The following is a 15,690-nucleotide window of genomic DNA, read 5'->3' on the forward strand; positions in this document are numbered from 1 at the left end:
TCATCTACTTATCATTTATATGTTTCAAGGCGCTAAAAACATCATATATCTGAATCACGTTTTAGGGTTTGTCAGGTAAAGTAGCACACACAAGAATTGTCTGACTAGTTGAAGCATACATTAAAATTAAATTAATAAAGGCTTGCTAGGAGGGAAAAAAAAAGAGAAGTTATATAAATTTGATATATCCATTTTATTATATTAACATTTGTAGCACAGATTCACATAAAACATGTCAACTGGCAAAAGAAAAGAAAATAATATAGAGGATGCTGATGTGTGCACTCAACTTCCACTGCTGTCATTAACTTCAATAAGATTGTTATAGAGCACAGAATAATTTCCACCAAAAACAGAGCACAGAATAAAAAACAAACTTAAATACTTTCTATATGAGCATTTATGTGGTACTAAAGTTCAACTTTACTCGTGATTGCCATCCACATTCTCTATTCACATTACAATCACTGAAAAAAAAAATAAAAAAAATATAAACTACAAAAAGTAAAAATTAAACTTTATCCCTCCAAAGATTTAATATTACTGCATGAATCAATAAAAACTAAATGATCGCAACAATAATAATAAAAGTAACTATAGTGAAATCATAATGCATTTATTCGTAATATGGGTTCTAAACATTGAGCAGTGATAAAAAACGAATAAAGTAATTGAAAAGAGAAGAGTGATAGATATGTTTATTCTCTCAGTTTCTTCCATTGTTAGAGCAGACCAAATCCAAATCTTTCATGATAAGAACCCAATTCCATCCGTGGTCATTTTGATCACAAACATAAACTCGTAATGAAATAAAATAATGTTTATAATAGTTATAAAACAAAAAATGTTTTGGCTTTACTTCTATTTTTATATTTTTCTAAAATCTAAAATTATTATTTTTGATCCTTATAAAATGGATGAATTTTGACTTTATTTTTAATAAATTACTTTTCTTTAGCTTTCATTCTTCTGAAATCTAAATTCACTATTTCAGTTTCTTTAGAGTGATGTACCATAGTTTTAATTATTATTTAGATTATTATAAAAAATAAAAAAGGTAGAATATTATTACATGGAGGGGACTGATAGAGAGGCATTGAATGAGTGAAACTATAAACGGCGGCTAAGGCCGAAGGATGCGCACAGCCTCTCAATGCCACACAATTATTCTCTATTTTCTTATCACTTTTATTTAAATCTATTAAATATCTCTAACATTTCACAAAATAAAAAATATACATAAAATTTGTACATGTTATGAGTTCTTATTAAAAAAAACACATATATTTTCATCCTTTACCCTACTTATTTTTTTATTTGACCCATCTAAAAATATTCACTCAAAATATTTAATAAAATTTTCAAAATATTAATTCCTTAAAAATAATATAGCCAGTATTTTATATTTAATGTGAATATTATTTATTCTATTTTTAATTCATATTTCCTAAAACATTAGTTAATATATATTATTCTCTGAACTTGGTCCTAATCTCAAACATCAACATAATAATAATAATATTATTATTATTAATCCAAAAATGTAAAAAAAGAATGATAAAAATATTAAAAATAACTATATCGGTGCGGATGCTTTATAATTGCTTCAACATTCAAATAATTAAGGGGAGTTATCTTTTTTCAAAATTATGTTGAAATTTTGAATTACTAACTATTATTAGAGTTCAAGGTTTGAAGTCAAATATTGATTTTTACACCCGTGCTTAATTCCAAATCTAAAAGCATTAGATCAGTGATCAACTTCTTCACTCTTTTTTTTTATATATAATAAAATTAATTTATAAGGAGAGATTTACACTTCTTCGTAATGTTTTTATTTTCATTTGATGTGAGATTTCAAATACATCATCTCACATATCGTACGTGAAACTATATAATAAATTATTTAATAGCGATTCGATAGTGATGACGTAACCAACCCAACAAATTTTTGCTGAAATAAACTTTAAATGACTATGATATCAGAATAATAAATTTTAAGTCTAATTCAATCTTATCAATTTTGACTCATACAATAAAGTTTACACTTATTATATATATATATATATTATAAAATGTGGTTAACTCTAATCCAAATGAGATATTCAATAATGATAAAAGATATTAGAAAGTAAAACTAAAAAAAATATAATTTAAAAAATAAAAAGCATGCCTCATAACTAATAAAAACAATCTTGATAAAACATATGAGTTCAAGATAAATTTAAAACTATTAACTTACTATAGACGGATTAGAGGGAGTGTGAGAAAATGTAAGAGTGATGATTCCAAAATATCTTTACTTTGGTAAAAGCAGATACAGATAGCAAACAATTAGGAAGAGCTATAAAAGAGAGTGAAAACAAAGGGTGTGTTTGAAAAAAATGAAAGGGGAAAAAGGTGAATAATTGTGGCCACTGATTATTCCTACAATAAGTTAAAGAACACACGATCCTATTATTTTAAATCTTCCATCAAACAAAACCATACATTTCATAAGCTACTTTTTTTCCCTTTGCGTACATCTTTTAAACTATTTTTTTATTATAAATCTTTCAAATATGTTTTCAATAAATAGATTGATAAATAGATTGAGTAGTTGAGTAAGTGTTTGATGTAGGACATGGAGAGTTGTTTAAAGGAACATTCAACAACTCTTCATCATGCACTTTTTCATTTTGGTTGAAAACAAAAAGCAATCAATGTATAAAATATATAAAACAAAATAATATGTTACTTTTAAACTATAAGTCAAATCTAAATGAAGAAATTTTAATTTATACATGTTATTAGTATATCAAATCCTATTCTTTACGAATTTGAGTTGAATTAGATTATTAAAAATTAAAATTTTTACTACATTAAAAATCCAACTCATCTAGATTGAATCCATAATAAATTGGGTTAGCTAATCCATATGATAATTATTTGATTATTATTTAAAATTATCATTTACTATTTGTATTTCTATGCATATTAATACATTATATATATATATATATATATATATATATATATATATATTATAATGACCATGGCACATCTTAATATATATTTAAAATAATATCTGTAACATGTGATAATTATTTAGGGTTTATTTAATTTTTGTGTTTGAGATGTTTATTATTATAATATTTAGAGTTTATATAATAAATAAATTTGAGTTTTTAGAAAATTAAAGTATTTTTTTTTAAATTATGTTAGAACCATACTAAAATTATTAAAAATTTAAGAAATATTTTTTTATTTGAACACTTCACCACATATCCTATAAATATTGTACAGTATCAGTGTCCGATAGTGTGTCCAATACAGATACATCATTTAAAAGACGTGTCCAAACTTTATAAGTCAGACATCTTATAAGCCGGTCCACTCCCACTATTCTACATATTTTTGTAAGAGATATATTAGCCTTTGACTATAATAAATATACTCCTTCAAAATTTTAATAACAACTAATTAACTCATTGATTAGAGTCAAATTAAGAAACTAATTAATTTAGTTCATAACATTTAATCTTTCATTATTAATGTGTTTGTTTTTATCAACTGTACATATCAATATTTAAAGTATATTTTTTAAGAAGTTTTTTTTATATAAGACAAAATTAGACCTTCAAAGAGTTTAAAGCATCAATATATTTTAAGTATTATTAATCCAGTTCATAAAAATAACTCACAGTTAAAGTTTTTTAAAAAAAAGTCATTGTGAAACTGCTTCCTAAATTTGAACTAATTTGATTTTTTTTTTTTTATAACTAAGTTACATATATATATATATATATATATATACAGAAACATCTGTTACTGGTTTTGTGTTGCATCTGTACCAACATGTGCTAATCCTGATCCTCAAGGTAGTCCATTATTTTTCTGTTTTATTTATTTTTTAAAATCTGGAAGAATTTCTGAATGATCCAGATGATACCATCGCCCATAGCTGTATGTACGAATTTAGTTGGTTCTTCCAAACTAATCATAAAAGCTTTTCCTCACAGGAAACCAAATTCCAGTCATGCTATTTCCTGCAAACAATCATCATAGACTAACACTGTGACTAAGATTTCTGAGGTTTTTATTTCTCTGCCACACTTTCATCTCTTCCCTCTACACCCTTTTGGATTCTTGTTCAATCAGTGATAAATTTTCCAAATTTAATCGGTAGTCTAGATTGTTGCTTTGATTCAGTTCCCATTTAAGCAATCATTTAGAGATCATATCTGTAAAAGATCACTGGGTTTACTTTCTTACATTTTCCATTTATTTTCAAATTTAATTACCGTGTGGTGGCCATTCTTATTAATTCATCTTCTGTGTTTTAAGATCAGCTTTTGATCTGTGTTCATCTTCTTAGTACATGATCTCTCCTTTTGTTTTTATTCAGATCTTGACAGTTATTGAACTGAGAGTTGTCCCTGTTCTTTTTGTTTATCAGGTTCCCTCTAATAAATTATCATCTGCCGAAAATTCAAGTTTGATGCTGAAGTTCATTGATTCACAGTTTCCGCCACATATTGTCGGTTGTGGTTGACAGAGACACTGGGAATGCCAAAAAGATGTGTCTTCTTGATTGCAGCTATGTGGCTGAGATTCATAAGGTGATGCCCCTGCTCTTGATGCCCCACTTAATGCTTGGTAAGAGTGGACCACAAGTTTGTAGCTCATTCATTAGCTATTCCTTGAAGCACAATAGGCACACAAGTTTTTTTATAGTGCCTGTTCTGCTAATACTTGATCCGTGTGAAGTCGGTTGAAACAAGTTTCTGCTATATGTATATATAGTTTTAGTTATACATACACTTCATAATAGCAAATGATATAGAATTTAAGTGGGTTGAGGAAGTTGTGTAAAAGTTCATATGGAGAGTAAACCAAATATCTTAATGCAAAGATATGAGTTAGGAAGATTACTTGGTCAGGGAACCTTTGGAAAGGTTTACTATGCTAGAAGTGCAATAACTAACCAGAGTGTGGCTATTAAAATGATTGACAAAGATAAGATTATGAAAACGGGGCAAGTTGAACAAATCAGGCGTGAAATATCTGTTATGAGATTGGCTAGACACCCCAATATTATACAGCTTTTTGAGGTTATGGCTAACAAGAAAAAGATTTACTTTGTTATGGAATATGCTAAAGGTGGTGAGCTCTTCAACAAGGTGGCCAAAGGAAAACTCAAGGAAGATGTCGCACACAAGTATTTTAAGCAGCTAATTAATGCTGTGGATTTTTGTCACAGTAGAGGTGTGTTCCACAGAGACATAAAGCCTGAGAACATTCTATTGGATGAAAATGGGAATCTAAAGATCTCTGATTTTGGCTTAAGTGCACTTGTTGAATCCAAGAGGCAGGATGGTTTACTCCATACTCCTTGTGGCACACCTGCTTATGTTGCTCCTGAAGTCATCAAAAGGAAGGGATATGATGGTACAAAAGCTGATATTTGGTCTTGTGGAATAGTTCTGTTTGTCTTGTTGGCAGGTTATCTCCCTTTTCATGACCCAAATTTGATAGAGATGTATAGGAAGATAAGCAAAGCAGAATTAAAATGTCCTAATTGGTTCCCACCTGAAGTATGCAAGCTATTGGGCATGATGTTGGATCCAAATCCTGAGACTAGGATTCCCATATCTAATATTAGGGAATATTGTTGGTTTAAGAAAGAACCTAATGTTAAAAACAAAAGATCTGTAGTGGAAAACAACACTGTCTCTTCTTCAGGCACTGTTCTTCCTGATCAAAATGATTGTGATGGTTTAGCAGCAGAAGCAAACGGAGAGTCAGTTGCCCCCTTAAGTATAAATGCCTTTGACATTATCTCCCGTTCTGTGGGTTTTGATCTTTCTAGATTCTTTGATGACAGTTTTCAGAAAAAGGAATCAAGATTTAGTTCAAGGTTACCTGCAAATGTCATCATCTCCAAGCTGGAAGATATTGCTAAGCAACTGAGGATGAAAATAAAGAAAAAAGCTGCGGGTTTGTTGAAATTAGAGGGCTTGAAGGAAGGTAGGAAGGGGGTTTTAACCATTGATGCAGAGATCTTTCAAGTTACGCCTTGTTTCCATTTTGTGGAGGTAAAAAAATCAAATGGAGATACATTGGAGTATCAGAAAATATTGAAAGAGGAAATTAGGCCTGCTCTTCAGGATATTGTTTGGGTCTGGCAAAGTGACCAACAACTGCAATCACAAACGTCAGAGGAACAGCTACATACCGATGACCAGCAGCAGCAACAACCACAGTCATAACTTGTTTTGAGATGTCATGCTTACTGCAATTCATGGCAATCCCAGTTCTTTCTTTTTTAAACTTTTTTCCATATCTTGCATTTCACGATGCTATGACCTCTCTGTAACACTTATTCCTCACTTTTAGTTGTTTCATCTTGTTGTAGCGTATCCTGTCTCATTTTTATTTTTTTTGCAAAGTTGTACACCGTTGGTCAAATTTTCTGTATAATACGAGCCTTAGGAATTTTTATCCAGTTTTTGTTCAAACCAAACTAGATTCGAAATATATGTCTTAGGAGATTAAGTACTTTACTTTTACTCTAGAGGAACTAAACCCCAATACCAACTTTTTGTGGAGCCAATCCACTCAAGCTAGTACTGTTACTCCAAATTATCTATGAATGCTCAAATCCATGTGTTAGAAGATACTAGGTGAAATTGGATCCCCACAGTTGATCATTGAGTTGCATGAGGTGCAGTTCTAAATATGATGGTGATTATTTGCAGAAGGAACTTTCTTATTTCAATTTAGTACAAAACCAAGTCATTTGAAAGGTTAAGAGTTGTGCAGTTAAAAAGTGTAACTGCAGAAGATCCCAATCCATGTTTGGTTGTGTTAGACAACAATAGTTTCTATCTCCTGAAAATTCAGAGAAATGAAATACTTAATAGTGAGGGTCGTGCAGGCCTCAAATTACTGGTTGCTTATAAACTGTCCGGAGGAAACTTCCTCTCTTCATGATACTTCCAAAGACCTTTGTCCCTTTTTATTGTTTGCACATAAGAGATTAGAACTTTGTTTATTAGCATTTGATAACAAGCGCTTTTAAAGTTTTTTGTTAAATAAGTTCCTCAATGATTAGTAAGTTATTACATCAGTTTTTGTTAGGATCCAATTGGAAGGTAAAAATTGAGTCTCATGTTAGAAATATATGATTCTAGTATGCAGTTTACATGGCCCTGGACTCTACAACTACAACCCTTAGCTTTCGTGGCGTGTTCTTCCAAGGTTCTAATCGATTGGTAGTTGAACCTTCCTCCATGTACTAGTTGCAAATGTTTGCTTATCATTGCAGTGACAGGCTATTATTCAATGTCATATGACCCTCATTTTTGAAAGACCAAGATAATCATTTACTCATGAAAGGGTCTCTTGTTTATTTTCAAAGGAATGAATAAAAACCAGCCAATTTTGAGACACCTTGCCTCAAATTGTCATCTGCTTAGTCCTTTTCAAAAACACTTTATATCAAAGTCAATGTCCCATGTGCCAAAAGCCAAGAAAGGAAAGAAGAGGTAAGCTTGGTGTTCTTAGCCGGAAGGAGCATTGCTCTTCTGAGGTGGAAAGAGTAGTATTCCTGAAAATTACACAAACCTCCTTTCATATTTGAATAAATTATAGGAGAGCTCTCTCCATCTTTTCACATAACTGAAAACTCCCTTCTATTAATGTGATGTCAAGATAAAAAAGAATTAAAATACAAATATCATCTAACTTTTTTAATATTTTATTTCTATTCTCCCATTTTCCAGATCTCTTATTTAAATCGAAACTCATTTGGTTAAGTATAGGATTCTTAAGAACAGACAAAATCAAAGTTTGAAGTCATTACTCAAAGGTTAAAGACAACCTTCAAAGAAAGTTTTTTGCTTTTGCAACATTAAAGGAAAATAAAAGGGCTAGGGTTCATAGATTACTTTAACCCTAAAATGTATGTTTAATGACGAGTTTGTTTCCATTTTTTTGTTTTTGTAATATAGTCATTATAATGAATTATTCACATAATGGTCTTGATATGCTTAGAGAAACAAGCAATAAGAAAATATGGATCCTGATTGTTTTGGAATATTTGATGCACATGATGTGGTCAATGGTAATGTAGAAGGGGAATGACTTACACTTTGTTTTCCTTTTTCCATGGCTCTTAAGAAGTGATAGTCGTCAAATTCTACAACAAAATAAGGACGTTGATATTTAAAAAATGTTTGGCGACAATAAAGATGATTTTGGCATTCATGTGTATATGTCAAAGCGATGTTTGGATGCAACATTAACCTGTTAGTAATGCTAATGTGAGTGAAGCTAATGATATGGTGGTAGGTGAATGTGATGATAAGAATACTGAAGAAGATACAGTGAAGGTTTTGGTAAGATTGTTAATGAGGGTGCAAGAGAAGATTTTGATGAGATTGTAAGTGATGTTGTTGATGAAGATGTAGATAAGAATGGGGTTGTCCTGATGAAGTAATGATTGAATGTAGGTTGGGATGATAATGGAAATGAAGGTAGTAGCTGGTCCTTTGAATGTAGGTATGGCTATATTTGGTGAGTGGTTGAGGTCGTTAATGTGGGTGCCACTAATAAAGTATTGGTCAACCATGAAGAGATTATTTCTTTTATGGGGTTGATGGTAACTTTCCAAAAAGAGATGTGAGAAAGAAAATATTTGTGATAATGATGTGCAATCTAGAAAATCATGCAAGAAGTTAGGTTTGTAGTATTAACATGTGTTGAAGTTGTTGAGTTCCAAGTGAATGAGAGGTCCTCAAATGTTGTTAAATTAGGAGAAAAACTGTGGATGTAATCAATGTAGTATATTTAGGTTTTCATGCAAACATGCATTGCATGTGCTTGCATAGACTATAACAATTGAGAATTAATGTGATTAAACTCTTATGTGTGACATTGATCTCCAAAATAGTGGAGTTATCCTAATATTGACCTTTTAGTACTGAAAAGGCTACCATGTACATAAGAAGAAAGGATGCTATGGAGGGATCTTTTAGGAGCCAAACTGTAAGAAGATTAAATGTGACTTGATCAACTTGGCAAGCAATTTGTTCATAACCATATATTTGCTAAAGAGCTCCAAGTAGAAAACAAACTGCAAAAAAACAAGTAATTTTCAGAAACAAGAAAATAATGAACCACCCATTCAAAGTCACAACAATGTATCTTAGACTAAAGTGATGTTAGTGGATCAAACTAAACACCTAACACACAAATATATGCTTTCAATCAAGTATTTAACATAGAGATGGATGTTTCCATTCAAGCGCCAAACATAGAGACAGAAGTAGGAGTAAAAAAGAATAAGAGAAGAAAGACCAAACAGAGAACTAAATCAATGAAACAAGACTAACTAGGAAGATTACTATGTCAATGTTACATTTTTGAAAAAACTTTAGAAACATATTCAATGACTATTTTTTTTAACAAACCCTACTATTAAAAATTGTGTTTAGTGATTGTTTTATTACGTAGGGCTGCTTTTTTGAAACCAAGATTGTTATGAATTCACTCTTCTGAATTCTGTCCATTTGGAATCTAAATTCGCCTTGCCTAATAAAATTCATTTGGTAATAAAAAACTGGTAGTATTGAAGGTGTAGAACAAGTGAAAGGTTTCAAAACATTTTTCATGCGAATAACTACTAACTCTTTTAGAAATGTTTTATTACTGGAAACAAACTCCTTGGATAAGAACACAAATATGGTAGAAAGAATTTTGGCAGTAATCAAAACTTGAGCAAATAAACAAGATTATATTTATTCGTTCAGATTTCTCCATTCTTACACTGTTGTGGTATGTGGTCAATAACTTCTTTGTGTGACCCATATCAGAGAAAGATAAGGGGGTGTGACACAGCAAATTATTTAACAACTAATGTTTTCTCACCACAGGTTGTGACAGGCCAGAAGCCTTACAACTGAACAAAGTTGGGGGAGTTTGTTAAGTCAATAAAATCAGTAACAAATGAAGGAACTCTTCTCTTCTTCCTATTCACAATTCCGCAACTAGGAGAAGGGGTAGACAAATCAATAATCTCAGCTTCATGAGGCACAACAGCTGTGCTGCCAGCAGTTCGATTTGTATTGGCTTCCAATGTACCACCCGATTGTGCTGGTTGACTCAAGCCAGAACCACTTCTATTAATCACATTCATAAAATCAGCTTCTTCAATGATCTCTATTCTTTGTAATGGAGTTGTTATTGTTGATGATGATTTCATCGTCAGTGGTGTTGTAGAACTAACTGGTAGGCGCTGCTCTTGTGAAGAGAATGAATTACCTGATTCTCTTGCTTCAGATTCTTTAATCCACTCATCAAATGCTTCACTAATCTTCTCCCCATGGATTTGATTTTTTGGTGAATCAGGAGAGTCTAAGTCATCACTTACATCTGGAACAGAACCACTAGCACTAGTATTATTATTATCATCAAATTCTACATCATCAATATTGTCATCTTCATTCTCTGACAAACCATTGATACTATAGCATGGAAGTTCATCTAGTGGGCCAATTTTGGTCTTCATGTGCGCTGGTAAGCTCGGGCAACCAGCACAGTGTTTCATGTACTTGGTGGAGAAGAAGTTCACAGTGATATTCATGCTGTGATCATTTATATCACGTCAGAATCAAAAACCAAATCATAGGTCCATTCCAAAGAAAAAAAATGTCAAATCCTACTTCTATAGAGATAGAGACCATACCTTTGCCAGGATGGAAGGGTGAGCATTGTGTATGCAAGTTTAATCTTGTTGGCAATTCCTGAGAGGGATTTAAATTCCACTGCTGCCTTCCTTACAGCCAATGATTCAACAGGGTGCTGCCAAGCCCATTCAAACTGCAAATCCCGAATCAAATTAACATAGAAAAGCATTTTCTTAAAAGTTGTCATTTAGATAGCATAATATACTTGCTTTCTAGTTGATCCAATCATGCCAAACTTCTCAATCAACCAGACCAAACTCATCTATGCCATGTAAAGCCCAACAAATTAAGTTTGCAAAGGAATAAAACAGGGAAATGGAAGAAGCCAAAACAAAAAGTGTTGGATCTGAGCTCATCATCCATATTTTCCACATTCTCATACAAGTGATTGCATATGTTAACCACAAAATGCAAGAATTTAAAAAGATGGATGTCGGTTGCCAAGTACATCTAGTAGCAAATTAGTCCTGTTGGGATGACATAGAAAGTGTTTAATAACTAACAACTCACTTAATTTTGAACATTCTTTAGCCAACAAAGACATGACATAGAAAACAATATCAGACTCAAACCTGAAGAGCAGAGACGTTTGTTGGGAAGCCATAGATACATAAAACCATCTCCCAAGGCCTCCTCTTCTTCGTTCTCCAAGCTCCACACCCAATTTCCCCATTGTGTTGCCTGATCCGGCGCCTTGGATTCACTGTAAATCTGAAATTGAATACACGGAAACATAAACACACGGACTACAAGCTTAAGATCCATCACAAAAATAAAAGTTGAATCATAAACATTTTCTAAAAGTTGTTAAATACCCATCACTTATCCCAGAGAAAAATTCAAAAAATTTCAACCAAAAAAACAAGTCGAAGCAGAAACATTTTTTTAAAAATGGTTAAACACCCAACCTTTCTACCAAACTAGAATTGATTTTTTTTTTTTCAAAAGAAACTAGTAGCAGAAGAGGACCATCAGATCATAAAGACACCAACTTATTAAACAGAAACCAAAGAAATTGGCACAAACCCAAAATTTGTATAAAGTACAAATCAAAAGGGGCGTAGGTGATTTTTGGATTGAGTAATTGAGTGTAATCAGAATTTGATCTTTTAGAGGTGAAAATAAGAGATGAACCCGATGTATGTGTGGCCTTTGTAGCGAGGGCTGAGAGAGGTCAAGAGGTAGCAAGCAAAGAACCCATTTCCTTCACTATTCTCTTTTTCGTTTTGGTTATTGCCATGGTTTTGCAAAGTTTCTTCTTCTTCTTCGACAGAGGCAACCCTTCTCTTCCGCATCTTTCTCTCTCTCTAATGAATGAAATATGACCGTTGATAAATGTTGGATATGTCTATGATATCGCATAAGGTCCCAATCATATTAAGTAGTATAATTTAATAGTTAAATTATGAAAATTAAATTATAAATTATGCTTGGAAAAGACATTATAACATGTTTTCTAAAGATACCCTTTTTTTTTAACAAGTTTGATTTGAAAAAAAAAATGTTATGTGCGGCATAATGATCAATTTCAAATGTGTAATTATAGAAATTTTGATTTGATTTGATTTTAAAATACTATCTTTTTTAATTATTGTTTTTGTAAAATGTTTTCTATCTTTTCAAAAGTTTTCAAATTCAATAGGAGATACTCCAGCAATGCTAAAGCACCCCATTTAAGTGATTTACATAAAATTGAAAGTTATATAAACATATTAACCATTTCAAGTACATTTTTTTTCCTCAAGATAAAAAATAACAACGAAAGCGTTTGAAAAAATTTATAACTATATAAAAAGTTTTAAATTATAATGAATAGTTCATTATAATTCGAAAACTTTATTAGAAAAGTTGTAATTGAAAAATGAAGAGACGAGAAGTACTTGAAAATAATTATAACTGTAAAGTAAATTTTCTATTCTTAGTTACATTTATTTGACTATAATTAGATAGTAATAATTTGAGAAAAACAAAATTGTAAATAAATAAGATATTCACATTCATATAGGTTTGCTTCAGAGTAAATCATCAATTTAACTTTTCAAAACTGAAAACTAACGAAAGTTCTTAAATATTTTAAAAACAATCCTTCCATTAGTTTTTTCTATGAAGTAAACAATTTTAGGGTTCGTTAGACTTCCACCATTGTTGTTATTTATCCAAGGTTTGCCAAGTCCCTAATCTTTAGTCGCATTCTTGGAAAATGGCTTTTTAAGGAGGAATTGTTGTTTATTTTTCTTAGTGTTCCATTTAGTTATTCATCATTATAGCTAGGAAAATCAGACACATTTTGGTCACAATTGTTTCATAAATACATCCAAGTTCCTTGTATTCATAAGTTTGAGTGAAAAACAATATGATAACAAGTGTAAAAAATGTAATATGGATCAATCAACCTTTCCTCTCTCTTTCATTTTCAATTTTGATCACTTTTTAACCATCCAACACTTTTCTTGCACAACACAACTAAGCGTAGCCTTAAGGGGGAGAACCAAAGTCAGAGTACATAAACATTTTGAAAAAGAAAATAAAATGAAAAGAAACCAAATTGCAATGAAGTATACATCTCTTCTCATGTATAGAACCAACAACACATAATAAAAGGTGTTACGATATAAAAGTAAAAGTAAGAATTAGCAATGACACTATTTGGAAGGAAGATATCCTGTTCAAAATTATTACATAAATTTGTAATTCTAGACCCTATCATAATCAACACAAATTTTCATCCTTGATTGTGATTTGTTACAATCAGTGCAAGATGATCTAACATTGCCATGACACTGCTCTCCAGAAATAGATAAGTCATCATAGAAATTTTCCCAGTAAGAAATCATACCAATGTTTCATACATATAAGACATTAGTTGCCGCCATTACCATGCAATATTAGTTGATCAAGGAAACAGAAGCCCGAGAACAGATAAATATTGACACTTCTGAAAAACAATTGGATTCCTAGCATGCTATTGGTGTAAAATGGCTTAATCAGTTCATTTCCATTTCCAATTTCTTCTTTGTTTCCAGTTTGAGAAGTATTTTAAAGGGATCCTAGTCCAAGATGTGGATTTGGAGACATGAAGTGAACACGAATAGTTACAATAATGTTCTTTTTTCGCAATTTCATTCTCCGGTTTTACACAGGGAAGTTTCCTTCACCAAACAACATCTATGGAAATTCTTCTCTTAGAAACCAATTTGTTCTTGCTTAACTACCTTGGAACCCATCAGCATCCAAAAATGATTTTCAGATAAGCTGTTTAGAGAACTCAACAGCCACCAACTCGGTTGCCTTATCATTATCCTTCTATTACTAGTGAGTAGTGAACCAGACAATATTATGAAGTTTAACCATATATAGATTCAATAACCCTCCCTTTGATTCATCCAACTTTCCATGTTATTCTATACTGCAGAAATTTTATTCATTGCCATGCCTGTCCCACTCTCTTATAACTTTCGACTACATGAAAATGGAACAACTTACCCTATTCCTGCATATACACCACCAGATACCTTGTGTTGCTAAACAATGACAACGCCTGCAACTAAATCTCATTGAATCAAACAAGAGGAGAGCATCATCAGTACACTTGAAAAACCCATATCACGTCACTTTCTCTCCTAAATTAAACAAAATCACGCTCAAGTATTTGAAATCAAACTAAATAGTCCATCAGGTATACAAAGATCCTTCAAATTAGTCCTTGAACGTTAGTAAAATATATCAGCACAGGGGCTAATTTAAAAACTAAATCGATGGTTTATTCTAACAATTTTACATGAGTACAAGAAAGAACCCAGCAATCCAAAAACCGAAATGTAAAAACTAAAAGGGTAACACACTTCATATACGATGATATACCAAAAACATAGGCTTCATCTTCACTATTATCATTATAATTGCAGTTATGACATTTTAACCATTCAAAAACCAACAACAAAAACACCAACACTATGAACAACAGCTTATGATACACAGCATCCAAATTGACCCCCAAAAGTTACAACATCAGAGGCAACGTTGAATCACCCATTTTGGGCCCAAAGAGATCATGGAACCGAACAAGTGCAACAACACACATCACGATCTCTTGGCAGAGTTAGAGACCAAATGCCTCCACAGATACCGCCCACTAGCCATATCCACGAAGGTCCAAAACCCGCACTTTACCAAAGCCCGAACCTGGATCCACACAAATTTAGGGTTACATAAAAAAAGTCAACGTTTTTGTGAAATTGAGGCAAAAGGGTGAAGTGGGTGAACCTTGGAAGTGGCGTTGGAGGAAGCATCGGAGGAGTCTGAGATTTTGGGGCTGGAAGGAGCAACTACCGCGTCGCCGTCGTCATCGGTGGTCGGAGTCTGAGACCTTAGGTTCCGGAGGACGAAGAAACCGGCGAGGGTAGCGGACAAGAATACGAGAATGAATCTGAGAGGACACATTTTGCTCTCTGAACAAGAAAGAAGAATGTGATTGAGGAACACGCGCGTGTGTGCTGCACACTCTTGGACACAAGAAACCAAAGAGATTAATATTTATTATGTGGTGTTGATTTATTAACATCCTCATAAACACATACATTTCATACTTTAATAACTTAATATTTTATTTTTTTAATTTTTAATTTTTAATTTAAAAATATTATTATAAATAATATCAAATGTATATTCTTTATTGTTCATATCAACAAAACTTTTTCTATTCATAATTTCCCTTTTAAGATAAAAGCTTATTGGTGTTAGTTTTATTATTTTAATTATTTATTGTGAGTGTTAGTGAATACCCAGTAAGAACAGTCCCATGTGGTTGGTGGTTAGATCAGATTAAGAAGTCAAATTCTTTGAAAAATGATTATGATAATGACACTTGCCAAACTTTAATTTGAGTACTTCAATGCATGTTTCTTGAAGTTATGAAGATGCTTTGGTTTTTTATTGCTGCAGTGATGACACCATAAATTTT

The 15,690-nt window shown here is 31.9% G+C and overlaps 3 protein-coding genes across 4 annotated transcripts; 1 reads left to right on the forward strand and 2 right to left on the reverse strand.

The window, feature by feature from the left end:
* Positions 1-3,790: 3,790 nt before the first annotated feature.
* LOC137831546 (SOS3-interacting protein 1) lies at positions 3,791-6,487 on the forward strand. 2 transcript variants are annotated; one of them, XM_068639266.2, is made up of 3 exons: positions 3,791-3,860; positions 4,002-4,074; positions 4,439-6,487. In XM_068639266.2, exon 3 carries the CDS (start codon positions 4,863-4,865, stop codon positions 6,249-6,251), a length of 1,389 nt encoding a protein of 462 aa, XP_068495367.1. In that variant the 5' UTR covers positions 3,791-3,860; positions 4,002-4,074; positions 4,439-4,862; the 3' UTR covers positions 6,252-6,487. The 2 variants fall into 2 exon arrangements, with proteins under 2 accessions (XP_068495367.1, XP_068495368.1); XM_068639267.2 differs by lacking the exon at positions 4,002-4,074 and having other exon boundaries at positions 3,807-3,860.
* Positions 6,488-9,758: 3,271 nt separating this feature from the next.
* LOC137831548 (Excinuclease ABC, C subunit, N-terminal) lies at positions 9,759-12,085 on the reverse strand. Its single transcript, XM_068639269.2, has 4 exons — positions 11,865-12,085; positions 11,303-11,441; positions 10,730-10,863; positions 9,759-10,628 (listed from the first exon to the last, which is right to left on the reverse strand). The coding sequence occupies exons 1-4, from the start codon at positions 12,023-12,025 to the stop codon at positions 9,938-9,940; spliced, it is 1,125 nt and encodes a 374-aa protein (XP_068495370.1). The 5' UTR covers positions 12,026-12,085; the 3' UTR covers positions 9,759-9,937.
* Positions 12,086-14,469: 2,384 nt separating this feature from the next.
* Positions 14,470-15,265, reverse strand: LOC137831550 (uncharacterized). Its single transcript, XM_068639270.2, has 2 exons — positions 14,994-15,265; positions 14,470-14,912 (listed from the first exon to the last, which is right to left on the reverse strand). The coding sequence occupies exons 1-2, from the start codon at positions 15,168-15,170 to the stop codon at positions 14,811-14,813; spliced, it is 279 nt and encodes a 92-aa protein (XP_068495371.1). The 5' UTR covers positions 15,171-15,265; the 3' UTR covers positions 14,470-14,810.
* Positions 15,266-15,690: the final 425 nt, after the last annotated feature.

Source organism: Phaseolus vulgaris, chromosome 6 (assembly GCF_051622355.1).
Source record: "Phaseolus vulgaris cultivar YP4 chromosome 6, ASM5162235v1, whole genome shotgun sequence".
In the NCBI taxonomy this organism is placed as follows: Eukaryota; Viridiplantae; Streptophyta; class Magnoliopsida; order Fabales; family Fabaceae; genus Phaseolus; species Phaseolus vulgaris.

What these genes read in the sequence shown, in the direction of transcription:
- LOC137831550 (XM_068639270.2), bottom strand. Translation starts at nt 15,170, where the DNA reads ATGTGTCCTCTCAGATTCATTCTCGTATTCTTGTCCGCTACCCTCGCC. An exon ending in CCTCCAACGCCACTTCCAAG is followed by an intron (nt 14,913 to 14,993) that starts GTTCACCCACTT and finishes GTGTGGATCCAG; the next exon opens with GTTCGGGCTTTGGTAAAGTG.
- LOC137831548 (XM_068639269.2), bottom strand. Translation starts at nt 12,025, where the DNA reads ATGCGGAAGAGAAGGGTTGCCTCTGTCGAAGAAGAAGAAGAAACTTTG. An exon ending in AAAGGCCACACATACATCGG is followed by an intron (nt 11,442 to 11,864) that starts GTTCATCTCTTA and finishes ATTCAATTTCAG; the next exon opens with ATTTACAGTGAATCCAAGGC. An exon ending in ACCCTTCCATCCTGGCAAAG is followed by an intron (nt 10,629 to 10,729) that starts GTATGGTCTCTA and finishes AAATGATCACAG; the next exon opens with CATGAATATCACTGTGAACT.
- LOC137831546 (XM_068639266.2), top strand. Translation starts at nt 4,863, where the DNA reads ATGGAGAGTAAACCAAATATCTTAATGCAAAGATATGAGTTAGGAAGA.